Raw genomic sequence first — 14,283 nt, 5'->3', positions numbered from 1 at the left:
GGAAATTCTGGAATTAACATCATCGAGTATTACAGTATCTGGACAATGTCCAAAAAAACTAGAAATAAACTTTTCAACTATTTAGATGGTTTTCGAGCAAAAAGAAATCCTACCAGAAAACAAAAGTTGTTTTTGTCAGAAACGATAATGTGGTAAAATTCTCCGCCTCTCATTTGAAATCGTTGCTTACGTGCTGCATTATTGACCCAGAAGCGGAGTAGGCTTTCACTTATACTGGAAAAAATTATATTGTGCTTTGTAAAACATTGTTTAAGGTTTCATAGACCGTACTTACCGAGAACTATTCAAAACTAATTTCAAGAATAGGTTAAAAAGATTTTAAAATAAACTAACCCCAAGAGAGTAAACTCGATCAGTAAGAAGAGTAGACGGTTGATCTGGAATTAAATCTGGATTTCAATTGTTCAGAGATCTAAGCCTTATTTTACCCTCAAAAACGGATGCTCCTCTAATCAAAACTTCGTTATTTGAAACAATAACATTCCTGCCATATGAATTTTCATTATAACTAAATCAAAACTTGAGTAATTACAATTTACACAATTTGTACACTTTAAGCTAGATATTCACAGAAATTTGTTTTTAGTTTTTCGGCTCTTTCAAAACCAGCACAGCAGTTGGAACCAACCCTGCATCTGCTATAGTCTGAGTGTTATCCGAGTGAACAACTTTTCGGGGGTATGTAGTAATAATTTCAAGGTCATATACTTTTGCATCTGACATCATTGCATGAATATAGTTCCGTATGTCGCCAATGGTTTCGTCGTGATACATTTTCGCTATGTAGAAATTATCTCCGGCTGCTGACCTGATTCGGAGCGTCGAAACTTTCTTGAGAATTTCGGGGTCCACTTTAGACGTATCCTCGCCTTTCGGATCTAGCTTATATACTTCTTTCATGAACTTCGTGGCTAAGACTGAAACACCGCTGCGATTATCAGATGATTCTTTATTTGAGGACCCATCATTTGCGTTATCATTTTGAGTCAGTTGTGCTTCGATATCATTTCTTATATCGATAACTTTCCCATTTTTCACAACAGACAGAGGCAGTTTCCGAGTGAACTCTTTCGAGCTTTCTCCCTTGTTTCCATGAGCTGATCCAGACCTTACTACTCTTGATTCCAACTCCTGCAAAAGTTTGTGACCTGAACCTGGGAAGCTTTGCTTGGGGCTTTCCTTTTCCAAAAACATTACGTCTCTTTTGTCCTTGACAGCAAACGGGATACCATCCGGATATCTCTCGCGTAGTTCTGAAGGAAAAAATCCGTCCAAGATATCTCTAATGAATTCTTTGGAAAAGTCGTCGCTATACATTCTGAAGGGACCATCAAATAGAATAAAACCATCAGTGTAAAATTCCAGATTTATAGGATCTGGAATTTTGAAAGTCGCTCCTGTTTTTGTTTGCGACACTCGGGCAATTCCTTCACCAACTAGAACATTCAAATCTTTCACTCCTTTGATGAGTTCGTTAAAGGGGACTCTATCAACAATATCCACAGACTCCCCTGGGATCCAATCTTCTCCAGTGTCACCATCATCCTCGTTTAGTGACTCTCTGGAATTATATTTGGCGTTGTTCGAATCCCCAACCCAAATCATTCCGTAGTCTTCCAGAAAACTCTCCATTTCATCCACTTGCTTCTGCAGTTCCTCGCACCGTTTCTGAACCACTCCTACATTTGTTTTCGAATAAACTTCGTTCACTTTGTTCAACTCAAGTTCTGATTGATTTAATCGCTCTTGAAGCTGCTTTATTTTCAGGTCCTTTTCGATGATTTCACGAGAGTACTCTTGCAATTGTCCTTCAACTTGACGTAATCGCGAGGCCATGGAAGTCATAAGGGCAACATCAGGCGCGGACGGACTGTATCCAGCCCCTGTTAATTTATTTCTCGGTGACACTTTATTTCGAGGTGAAGCTTTACTATTTTTCCTGCTATTCTGACCATCCTTATGAACAAAATCAGCTATAAACCTGTCGAGGTTATCAGGAGTATTCTGTCTATTTTCGATGTCGACTGTCGTGTAATCGCACAACAAATTAGGCATTTCAACATCATTTGATGAGTTCATGGAAGCGAAGTTGAATGCTTCGGCTCCTGAATGATAGTTTCGCCCGTATAATCGACGGCTCCTTTCGCTCAGTTCGGGCAGCTTGAAGGGGTCATCTGAGCTTCTTCGAGGAGTTGGCTGGAATCTTTTGTGTGGTTTTAGAACTGACATTGGCGAAGACATGATCCAACCTGAATTAATTCTCTTTAAATAGCGGCAAATATGTCTTACAAAACTTTATTCCGAACTGTGGCCCAAGCATCCAAGCTACGACGATGCAGCTCGATAACCTTCTTATGCAGAAAATTTTTTGCATATTTTCAAAATTTTTTCAGATTAAGTTGAGAGAGAGAGCAGTCACATGTAGAAACTTAATGAAAAACGAAAAAAAACAATAAGATTCAAAATTGGGCCTTATTACAGAAAACAATCTTACGGCATCCAAAAACCCTGTTTTCTCAAAACAATGCGAAAAAAACGTTCATTAAAAAGGCCTCTAAAAGCGAATCCTAGCAATTCTTTTCAGCTTTATTGTCTTCTCTATAATAGCGTTGGCTTTTAAACGCGTAAGTACTGTTCTGGATTAACTCAAGCACTTTGATCGTTCGAACAGCCGGAGCAAGAGACGAGCAGTGTTATCTACAAGATCAGATTAACAAAAACCACCATATTCGCATCTTATTAGCTAACACAGCGGAAAACAAACAGGCCAATGAACATACCAGTGTATAATTTAAAATAATCGTTCAAAAAATGACTACAATCTAACAAAGAACGCAAGTAAATTTTACAAGTTCACTTCATATTTCTAACAAAAGCTGAGAAAATGATCTGTCTCGGTGAGCAATGAAGACAGCAAGTCAATCTTGTCGAGTATTCATAACTTAAATTAGCTTAAATTTTTTCAGATTAAGTTGAGAGAGAGAGCAGTCACATGTAGAAACTTAATGAAAAACGAAAAAAAACAATAAGATTCAAAATTGGGCCTTATTACAGAAAACAATCTTACGGCATCCAAAAACCCTGTTTTCTCAAAACAATGCGAAAAAAACGTTCATTAAAAAGGCCTCTAAAAGCGAATCCTAGCAATTCTTTTCAGCTTTATTGTCTTCTCTATAATAGCGTTGGCTTTTAAACGCGTAAGTACTGTTCTGGATTAACTCAAGCACTTTGATCGTTCGAACAGCCGGAGCAAGAGACGAGCAGTGTTATCTACAAGATCAGATTAACAAAAACCACCATATTCGCATCTTATTAGCTAACACAGCGGAAAACAAACAGGCCAATGAACATACCAGTGTATAATTTAAAATAATCGTTCAAAAAATGACTACAATCTAACAAAGAACGCAAGTAAATTTTACAAGTTCACTTCATATTTCTAACAAAAGCTGAGAAAATGATCTGTCTCGGTGAGCAATGAAGACAGCAAGTCAATCTTGTCGAGTATTCATAACTTAAATTAGCTTAATTAGAAATCATGTTTCAAGTGGCTTTCTAGCTGATTCAAGAAGTTTATCGAAACCTTTCATTCATTCTCAATTATTTGAGCTCACTAGAACGTGAAACATCATCATCACCGTACGTTTTCCAACATCTTCGATTCGAAGGTGCGACCGATAATATTCTTTTCGATTCTAATTGCAAGTGAGAAAAGCCTAAAGCAGCCATATTTTTCTCGATTCTGAGATTAGTCCAAACTGCGCTGATAATGCCGAGCGACCAAATTTCCAGATTTATTCGTAAGAATGACCAACAACCTGTAATACTTAACGCTCCAAAACAGATACCGACCGATAGAAAAAGGGATCCAAACTCTATCGAGGAGAAATCTAGGAAATTCCACTATCACATGCACCAAGCACTTATGCAGGAACACAAAGTGAAAATAGCACATGTGATCCAAAAGGACACGGAACCGTAATTGAGCCTACAGGAAAATGATTTTAAGAAATCTTATCACAAAAAATTTAACACGGGAATTTGACATCTAATTTATTAATTTTTTTGACAATTTTTTAACGAAGGAAAGGACGAACACAGGAGTTGTTCAGCTCTTCACTGAGAACCGCTGTTATGCCCCTGGTTAACAATTACACGTAACTTAATTGGTTATTTTTCCGGGCCGCGCCCTGAAGCAACAAACACGGATCCTGGTGGGCCTCGAACATCCGACCTTTCGATTGAGAGGCGGGGGCGTAACCACTTCACCGCCGCTGATTTTGAGTTCACTGTTCGTCTAGTTTAACTTTTATTCGGGTTTTTTGACAGTTTTTTTGGGTACATTTAATAATTGATTCAATTGCCTGTAGACTCCATTTCATAGCACTCAACAGACCACTATAGTCGCATCGGAGGCTGAAAAAGTGTCTCCACCGAAGTTCGCAATGGGCATGAAAAAGAGGAGGGACAGGAATCCTCCAATCGTGGTTGAAGTGATGGTGAAAGACACTTCGAAAGAGGGCAGAGCAAATGCCAGGAACAGTTCGGAGCAATACAACCCCATAGAATGGTACGATTACTTAAGTTTTTATTGTTTCTGTGGTCGATGCTCTAGACATGTACTTTTAATTTAATTTTTTTTCTAAATTATTGCAATCCAAAAAGATTGAAGTGAAGATATAAAAAATTCGCGCTTTCCGTCCTTTGACAACCACTATGATTTGTGATCGTTGCTTAAGCGCGCGACACCCGCACCCCACCCCTCTAATCCAAAGATATTGCATTTATCACTGAATCATGGGCACAATAGCGGTTGTGCGCGAAGATCTCGGCAGCTCGTATTTGGTCCTTTATTTTACAACAAAAAAGCTCTGCATTTAAAAAAAAACCCAGATATTTGATGTCAGGCACTATATTTATCTCTCGGTTCATTGATGTGACTCTGTAACTATAGATTCTGCTGAAAAAGTTGTTTGGATGTTTTTCTACTTACTACCACTTTCAGTTCAATTTATAAAATAAAATTTTCATAATTAACAGGTGTCTCAAATGTTACACGAGTGCCCTGTCCAACAGCATCTTGTGGACTGAACGGGAAGTTCACTCTTGTTCGATGCTCAGTCCCTCAAAAAAACAACATCTCCGCCAATTGAGCAACCTAGCCCAAATTATAGACGGCCACGTACTCCAGTCTGCGACTTACAAAGAAGATATCTTCAGCAAAACTCAAACAAAAGATAGCAAAGATGATCGAATTGGGAAATGTGTCAACTTTCAACTTCCGGCCACTTTTAGTGACTACGTACCAAAACCAGAATCAGATAAACGGTCCAACCTTGACCGAGATTTATCTTACATAATTAACGGTTTCTACAAAGTTCCACCTCGCACACCTGCAACGCCCGCCCCTCTGCCAAACCCGTTCGTGAAGAAACACCATGATGATTCGCGGTCGCCTCGAGAAGGGGAGAGGGGTCGATTTATGGACAGAAAAGCAAGAGACCAAGTCCGATTTTTCAGAGCGAACTCAAAAATGAAGAGTGCCAGTCGCATCAACGACCAAAACAAACCCGCAGTTAGGAAGTTAAGTGAGCATAGTCAACAAACCCGGAAAAACAGCCGACAGACTCAGAAAAACTCTCTTGGATAAAATACCATATAAAGTACTTTGGCTCCTTTGCTTCCCCACATTTATACTTAATTTTCATTCAGTTAATTTAACGTTGTCATTATACAAGGACACATTGCAGGCCGAACGAATTAACTATTCTGAATAGATTTGTTGCACTTCGAATTTGGGGGGGGGGGGGGTGGAAAAGAGTCAGTACTTTATATATTTTATATATTATTCTTTGTAAACGGAAATGAATCCAATTCTTCAAAAAATTCCAACTATCCTACCTTCACCATTAGTAGCTATCCTGCCCCTTTTTATGCGATATAGTTTGCGAGAAAGTTTTAAATACAGCAAGATGTTTTGTCAAGACTTAAATCGGAAAACTAAAATTTGTCAAATAATACGCTGCCTAGAGCACACAACTTTTTGAATAATTACAAGAATCTGACAAAGCAAAAAAATACAGGCAAAGCTTTTCGAAGCTTTTTCCCAAGAAAAACACTCTCGATGAGATTTTACAATTTTTATGCAAAGCCTGTTGTTTTATATAGTTTATAAGTATATGACTATAACATAAAAAAAAGAGTATTAATCAGCTGCCTACGAAATCCCCATTCAAATTTTGAACGAAAAAATTTTTTCACAAAGATGCACGAGCGCTCGCGAGTCAAAAAATGTTTATCCTCAAACAAACTTCAGACAAATTTAAAACAAATAAACATAAACGAAATAAATAATATTGAGAAATGTTTCCTTACAGAAAGTTCCAAATTACATGAAACCATTTTCGCATCAGATTTTAATCGTGTTTTTGGTTTTTCAGGGTTTGCCTCAAAAACCCTCATGGCTCGTGCGCAATCCTTGTGAGTTGAATGCTGCATATGTATCTTTTCTCATTAAACATTTCAATTATATTCCAAACAATATGCCATTAATCAAAATTATAACTGAAACAGACTTTTATAAGAACAACGAGTCCTTTTTTAAAAAAATCAACAGATTTTAAGGCCAATAAATTATTTACACAGAGGAAAAGCGGATACAAATAAAAAATTGCATTACAAGATATTGAATAGAAAAAGAAGGAAATCAATTCTTTTCAGAAAAAAAGCTGAAAAATAACTTGAAAAAGTAGAAAAAACAATGTACATTTTTTTGTCTCGGTCCGAGTGGCAACTCAAGTGAAAAAAAATAGGCCGACCCTCATTAAGACGAAAACGATACGCTAGACATAAGAGATATTCAAGCTATAAGCTTTCTAAATGAAAATTTTTACGACCCATACCCCTGAAACATGCAAAAAGCATTAAAAACAATTCACCCATGAAACTGCACAATATATATTTACCAAGCCAATAAATCATTTAAAAAATCCGCGGAACCAAAAAATCAAAAAAATTACTATTACAATTCAAAGTTAGTAATACTACAAACTACAGAGCAAATTGCAATTATAGTAAAATAGTTAGAACTGTTAAAAGGCGAAGCGTGAGACAGATTGAGTCCGAGACATGGCCAAAATTTACTAATTCGAGGCTGATTTCTACTTCTTAAAATTGCACTTTGTTATGCTGCTTTTTTGTCGTAGCAGCTCTGTTTTAAACTTGAAACTCATACTTTAAAACTTTCCAGACCTACTTTTGAAAAACGAAATTTTTAAATAGTTTGAAGCGACACAGAGAAGGTCAATAACCCGGTAAAACAAAAGCCGAAACCATTATAATATACAGTCGAAAAAGGCCGGAAATCCTTCGAAAATAAGGCCGGAAACAATCTCAAAAATGAGTCGGAAAATTTCTTCAATTTCTCCAGGAAAAAACTTCAACTTCAAGTATACTGACAAAAGACGAGGTCCGACCAAAACTCGAACCCTAGACCTTAGAAGGCAAATGTTAGTTTTACATTAAACCAAGTGGGAGGGAGTCGGCAATTCGCCAACGGTCAATAACAAATCAAGTTCAATTTCTTAGAGGTAGCATTAAAAAACGGAAACTGAGCCAAAGATAACTACAACGAAACCGACAGATTTGAAAAACATTAGTTTTCATTCAAAAAATATTTTTTTTTAGTATAAGATAAGAAGAAAGTCGCCGTACCAATGCTGTAATATGACTTCTTTTCTTTCTGCACTTAAACGCAATGAAAACAGCACGTTTCATTAAATTTACCAGAAAGCTGTTCACATGCAAAAAATATAGGTCCTGAACACAGGACACTTGCTTTTGCAAGTATTATAGGGGCGGCAAAAACATTCGTATGATCCTTCAATTTTACTACATAGGGAGTCGCTCAATTTTAGCTCCAAAAAGTGGTATATGAAAGGGTAGAAATAAGCCTCAAACTAGTAAAAGGCTTGCTATGCGTCGGATTCGATCCTGCGATCACGAGATTTTGAGTCTCACGTTCTCTCATCTGCGCAACTTGAAAACTTTAAATACTAATAAATAGCAAATATAAAACTAGCGCGTTGTGAGGCGTTGAGCCTCCGACAAGTAGCTTACGAATCTCACGTCCTTCCCTCTCAGCCACGGACGCTTAACTGATGGCAAACACTGGTTACCAGTAAAATAGAGAACAAGCGCTACGAAAATTCCAAGTCAGATCATGATTATAGAAAATGCCACCAAATTAGAACTTTCATAGTTAGTTACATTGGAATTTCACATGACAGATCACAACAACTTTGAGATTAAAAAATATATATAACTTGGTCACTCAAGCGACAAATTATGAAACAACTAGACAGATTGAACAACAGCCAAAATAATTGATGCCGAAGACCTCTCTGCACAAAAAAAAACAAACGAAAAATTTAAGCGGAGAAAAAGGAAGTAAAAGTCGTTTACAAAATGGAATAAAAGGTTTTGCTGAAGCAGTTGTTAACCTGAAAAGTCCACTTTACGATTTGATAAAAGTTTCAAAGTGCAAACTTGAATAACTTTTTACTTGAGGCGAAGCAGAAAACGCCTTGCAGAAAAAGACAGAATTCAAAAAAAATTCTAAAAAAAATTAAGTTGGAAAAAATTACTTGGAAACATAACTTGACAAAACTTGACAAACATTTTGTATCAGATGACGTTCATAAACAGTCCTTAAAAATGGAAATCATTAACCGAGTGGCAACATAGGCGAGAAACTTTGGGTCAAAACCTGTTGAGCCGAAAACAAAACTGTTGTCATAAAAAATTTCATAAAATTAAAAGTTTTTACGAGCCATCCAAAATGAAACACATAATCCCAAACGGATATATTTCGCCCTCGAAATTACGCAAAATAAGTTGACAAAGTCGATATGACATAAACTGAAACTGTTAGAATAGTTAAAAAACACAAAATGAGACATGGTAAATTTACAAATTTGTGAAGTTTCAGTTATAGTAAAAACTGTTTAAATTGGAACAAAAGTAAATCAGTAAAAACCCTACCACATTTTAAAAAATGGCGTTACAAAAACGGAAATTGAACCGACATAAATCAGGATGAACACCAGGAACCCGAAAAAAAATTGAGAATTACAACCTGAAATGGGCTTGAAGTAATTACTAGCTAAGTAATAGTACTTTTATTTGAATTTTCATGTGAGATGAAAGATCCTCTAGAAGTGAAGATTCTGTGGACAAGTTGTTTACGGGGAAAAGTCTAGTACACGATTGCAATACTCGGTTTAAATGGCTTTTAAAGGTTCCCCAATCATTCATTTTTGTTTTTTTTTCCGGCACCTTAAAATCTCCCGAAACAAAAACACCCTTAACCATACTTCCTTACCACTCCCTGAGTCTTCGGAAAAACAGGACAGCAGAAGCCTTTGTTACAGTTTTTTTTAACCCACCGGCGGTCTTTGTTACAGTTTTTTTTAACCCACCGGCGGAGTTCTACTTCGCAAACCCGAGCAAAACTGAAATCGACAAAATACAAAAAAGCCTGGAAATAAAGCTTAAAAAAACATAGATTTGAACCACACACGTCCAGATTACCTGTCATTGGCCTTCGCCAATTTGAAATCTACTGTAAATTAGAATTGAAACAAAAATTGTCAACCAGTAATAAACATGCAATGCTTCAACAGACAAACATTGAGCTGCAAGAAACGTGGTCATAAAAAAATTGAGCTAAAATTAGTTTGGAACTTCCCAAGTTTTTGCGCCCCCATACGAAACAAATTCAAAATGATATTTTTTCACTCTTCAAACGTATGAGGCAACTAAATCGATATAACATCAAGAAGTACCTTTGAGCTACTCTTACAAGAAATACCTCAAAAGCAAGTTTATTTAAAATAATTCATGAGAGTCAGTAGCGTTGATTTATAACACAGTGGCCGAGCGGAGCTTAGCGCCATTTGCAAACTAAACGCCAAGCTTGAAAAGAAAATCTGTCTCAACCGATTGCTAAAAACCAATGAATTCTGTTGAAAATAGTAGACGGAAAACTTTGAAAAAAAATCCTCAACTAATTCTTTTAGAAATATTTTTAGTGAAAAAAGAAGAATCTTGCCTTCACATAATTTTCTCACTCGTAACTGGCAGACAAAAGATAAGAGAAAACTTTAGGTCAGAAATCGTGATCCTTAACGACAAAGTTTACCAAGAACCATCAGGAACAGTGGCGGGCATCAAAAAGCTCAATGATTTGCTTGCTTTTTAATTGAATAAAAACTAAGACCACGATATTAATCAATCAAATCAATCTTGGCAAATGCAACATGGATACCAGCTATCTACGTTGCATTAATTAAATTGATGTGATTGCGTTAAATTTGCGGTCTCACAGTTTTTTAGTTTGTCAAAAGCCAGCAAATGATCGAGCCTTTTGATGCCCACAACTGTTCCTGATGTTTCCACGTAAATTATGGAGTTTTAGGATCACGATTTGTGACCGAAACTTCAGTTAACTCTTATCACAACATAAGATAGATTACATTAAGAAAAAGATGCCCGCTAATCACAACACGAAAAATCATATTTTCAAAATATTTCAGCCAGAAACAACCACTCTCTTGATTATCATGTGACTTTCGCCGAAAAATTTCGAAGTCAAAATTGCAAAAAAATCCAAAATTTGCCAAAAAAATGTTCGAAAACTTTTAGTCATAGTGAAACAGTACACTGCGCCATTCAATTAAACGGATTTAAAATGGAATTGCTCGCACTTATTTATGACGCATAGTAGCTTCCAACTAGTTTCACACACTTTAAGACAAAGCAAAAAATCGGAAAATATGCTTACGAAAGAACTGAAATTTTAATGCAAAAAAATTCTAAAAAAAACTTCTCAATTTTTTTCGTCCAGAAAATTTTAGCGTGTGTTAATACCCAAAACCTATGAAGTACTATTACGCTCTGCAAAACTCAATTGAAAAAGTATTTTAAAATTCAAACAGATAAGAACACCCGGTAAGTAGGCCGATAAAATTGAGGACGGAATCCAAAAAACCGAGAAAAATCCAGTTTACAACTTACAACATTTCCAGCTGTAGATCTTATATGACTTCAGTAGCTCAAACCCCAAATTATGGCTAGAAATAGAAATGCAAAATTTTGAACCCTATGGACAATTTTTTCACGATCAAAACCTGTGAACCAAGTTATTTACAGCTAAGACAAGTCTAATACCCGATTGCACTCTTCCTTATCGCACGTCTAGTGACAGCTGGCATATGTAGACAAACAGAGTACACTACATGGCAAGATTTTCGAATATTACAGCCGCTAACTCATCCACCTAGCTGTCTGAAGTAGTTGCACAAACGCGCATATAACAAATGCTGATAGATATCTCGCCGAATAGAATTTGATATTGAAATTGAACAAAAAATTGTGCGATAACACAATCTGAAATTGAACACAAAATTGTGCGATAACACAAAACTCGTACTATTACCCAAGCCTTCTAAAATGTAATAAAGTAAACCTTGATTTCTGCAAGACCTTTGTTCATGCTTGTAGAATTCGCATTGAGACTAAAATAAGAAATTTATTTCCTATGCTACAGCAGTTTATCACCAAACACAACAAAATTCAAACTCACAACGATAGAAGAACATTTTAAAATAACAAAATGCCTTTCAAAGGTTAATGATAATTCGCCGACTGTTTCGGTACCATAAACCGAAATCTACTACATGCATCCGCAATAAAAGAAGAGTTCAGAATGTCTTTCGTAGACACACGCTTCTCTTGGTCATAAACAAAAATAGATTCCATGAGTTTTATAGCAGAATCGCTGCTAACTCCCGGGTACAAAACTTTGGTCGGTTGGCGAACCCAATTTGGAAAAGTAGTTCTGAAGAGTTTATTCTTTGAAATACCAGGCCAAGTAGATTCCTCTGGAGTGCCCAGTTGTTTGAAAATCTCATGAATCTGTCCAATTTCACTGTCACCCTGGAATGGCGCTTTTCCAAGAAGCAACTCTGCGAGGATGCAGCCGCTCGACCAAACATCAGCTCCCATAGAGTAAAAGTCGTCGCCTAAAACTTCGGCAATTGTCCATAATCGGAACGGACAAATTACGATAATAATCGTAACATGCAAATTGGGTACCAGTTTACTTGTTTGGTCCCGTGACAAAACTAGTTTAGATGATAGGTCCCCCCTTTTTTCTAAAAAGAAAAGCCAGCATGGGATTTGACCCCTTGACTTGGGGTTGGTAACCGGATTCATACCCGCAAGACTAACTCGGACCGTTTCGACAGCAATATAGAGAAATAAAAATGCTTACTGTTAGAATTAGCCACATACTGTACCTCGGTTTTTATTAGGAACCACAGCATTTTTGAGGGACCAAACAAGTAAACTAGCACCGCAAATTGTTTTCAAATTACGGGACAGCTATTTTCAATCAACTATCAGTTATTCGCATAATATCATAACAAAAATGATTCTACTGACCGAAAAGAACTTCCGGTGGTCTGTACCACAGAGTCACAACCTCATTGGTCAGTGGCCGAAGAGGAATAGAAAAAGCTCGTGCCAACCCAAAATCGGCTATCTTCATGACTCCATCCTTGTTGATAAGTAAATTTTGAGGCTTGATATCTCTGTGTAAAACTCTTCTTGAATGACAAAAATAAAGACCAGAGATCAGCTGTTTAAAAATACTCTTTGAAACCTCAAGCGGAACAAGTTTTGGTCTAAACCTTCGAATAAACTGACCCAAGTCCATGTCAGAGAGTTCAAACACAATATAGAAGCGAGCTTCCACGAAAAGAACGTCAATTAATCTAACAATATTTTCATGTTTTAGACCTTGCAGCAACGAAATTTCGCGCAAAGCAGTGGATGGTACACCATCTCTTTCATCGATGGCAATTCTTTTCAAGGCAACTAGTTCGTCAGAGGTAACGTTTCGTGCTTTATATACAACTCCATATTGGCCCTCTCCAATTTTATCCAACTTCTCATAATCTTTCATTACATCCTCCATAGGAGCATCGAACAAATATTAACTGTAAAAAAATCCATATATAAACAAAGATAGCCGGTTACTATGCAAGCAGCACAGAATAATCTGACAATAGTCTTAAGAAAAAAAAATGTCCGACCATTAGAAAAATGTGGAGGAAATATGTATTCGGATGTTACAGTTTTTTCTTCTTTTATTTTCCACGCAAATTCAGCTACCACAATTAATCATTGAAGAAAGTCTAATATATCATATTAGAGCCCTTTCAGTCGTCATTCGAGAAATACTTCACAGTGTCAAGAAAAACCGGGTGGACAATTTCGATTTTTCGTCTGAATTCGATCAAAAAAAGCGATCAAGCAGGCTTACAATAGCTTATTTCAAGGCCCTGAAAACCTAAAAATAAGTTAAGCCGTAAAACTTAGTTTAACTCGAGTAAAGTCCAGTTTGATTGCGCCTTTTTTGGAATCAAAAATTTCAAAAAACATTCTGCAATAAACAAAATTGAAAAACTTTCTTGAATTTTTTATTTTATTTTCAAGTCGATTTACTAGAAAAATTAGTTTCCAGTTTACTTACTTTACTATGACAGTCGATTATGCTTGAGCACTGGTTTCTCGTACGGATCTTTTTTACACAGGGGCGAAGCAGATTTTCGCACTACTTGCAATGCAAAATTGTAAGTCAAGAAAAAGTTATCAGAAATCAGATAAAAAAATTGTTGCACAAACATTTTTTAAATTAAACAAGCTACAAAATCAGCCTACCTCCAACTTTAACTTTTTAACCTGCCTGCTATGCATCAAAATTTTTACGAAGACACGCGATTGAAAAATGGGTAGACTGCATTGGTAAACTTTTTTGATGAAAAAACGAAAACCACTAACTATGATTAACTTTTTAAATTAGTAAATGAGAGACACAAATACCGAACAAAATTTTTCAGTTTTTTCCATCTAAGACAGGATAACGTGCTTCTGGCAGCTCCTTTTTATAAGGGTTTGTGTTTTTGTTTACTGAAAAAAAAAACATTCGAGGAAACTTACCGATTTTTTGCACGCAAAACAGTAAGTAAGAGATAGAATCTGATTGACAGTTTTGTCATAAGAATCGAAAAAGACATAACTAAAGAATTTTTTGCCATGACAAAGAAAGATCACGAGATCAGCGAGGCGCTATATATCAGGAGAAGATAACGGGGCGCAATCAGGCATTTCGGGACCCGACATTTTTCAAACCCGAAA

General features: G+C 36.4%; 3 protein-coding genes across 3 annotated transcripts; 1 reads left to right on the top strand and 2 right to left on the bottom strand.

Moving 5' to 3' along the window:
* Nucleotides 1-509: 509 nt before the first annotated feature.
* LOC134857146 (UBX domain-containing protein 11-like) lies at nt 510-2,395 on the bottom strand. Its single transcript, XM_063873522.1, has one exon. The coding sequence runs from the start codon at nt 2,260-2,262 to the stop codon at nt 604-606; it is 1,659 nt and encodes a 552-aa protein (XP_063729592.1). The 5' UTR covers nt 2,263-2,395; the 3' UTR covers nt 510-603.
* Nucleotides 2,396-3,392: 997 nt separating this feature from the next.
* Nucleotides 3,393-5,763, top strand: LOC134857145 (uncharacterized). The gene is made up of 3 exons (XM_063873521.1): nt 3,393-3,999; nt 4,406-4,591; nt 5,062-5,763. The coding sequence occupies exons 1-3, from the start codon at nt 3,791-3,793 to the stop codon at nt 5,669-5,671; spliced, it is 1,005 nt and encodes a 334-aa protein (XP_063729591.1). The 5' UTR covers nt 3,393-3,790; the 3' UTR covers nt 5,672-5,763.
* A 5,836-nt stretch (nt 5,764-11,599) lies between these two features.
* Nucleotides 11,600-13,745, bottom strand: LOC134851463 (cyclin-dependent kinase 2-like). The gene is made up of 2 exons (XM_063867568.1): nt 12,526-13,745; nt 11,600-12,104 (listed from the first exon to the last, which is right to left on the bottom strand). The coding sequence occupies exons 1-2, from the start codon at nt 13,058-13,060 to the stop codon at nt 11,710-11,712; spliced, it is 930 nt and encodes a 309-aa protein (XP_063723638.1). The 5' UTR covers nt 13,061-13,745; the 3' UTR covers nt 11,600-11,709.
* Between the last annotated feature and the right edge of the window lie 538 nt (nt 13,746-14,283).

This window comes from Symsagittifera roscoffensis, chromosome 1, assembly GCF_963678635.1.
Source record: "Symsagittifera roscoffensis chromosome 1, txSymRosc1.1, whole genome shotgun sequence".
Taxonomy (NCBI): domain Eukaryota; kingdom Metazoa; phylum Xenacoelomorpha; order Acoela; family Convolutidae; genus Symsagittifera; species Symsagittifera roscoffensis.
Note: the sequence above shows the minus strand (reverse complement) of the source record. Positions and strands in the feature narration are given on the sequence as shown.

Bases quoted from the DNA above. Each gene is read 5' to 3' on its own strand.
- LOC134857146 (XM_063873522.1), bottom strand. From the start codon at position 2,262: ATGTCTTCGCCAATGTCAGTTCTAAAACCACACAAAAGATTCCAGCCA.
- LOC134857145 (XM_063873521.1), top strand. From the start codon at position 3,791: ATGCCGAGCGACCAAATTTCCAGATTTATTCGTAAGAATGACCAACAA. The intron at 4,000-4,405 runs GTAATTGAGCCT...TCCATTTCATAG, and splicing joins ATCCAAAAGGACACGGAACC to CACTCAACAGACCACTATAG. The intron at 4,592-5,061 runs GTACGATTACTT...CATAATTAACAG, and splicing joins CAATACAACCCCATAGAATG to GTGTCTCAAATGTTACACGA.
- LOC134851463 (XM_063867568.1), bottom strand. From the start codon at position 13,060: ATGGAGGATGTAATGAAAGATTATGAGAAGTTGGATAAAATTGGAGAG. The intron at 12,105-12,525 runs GTCAGTAGAATC...CCGAAGTTTTAG, and splicing joins ACCACCGGAAGTTCTTTTCG to GCGACGACTTTTACTCTATG.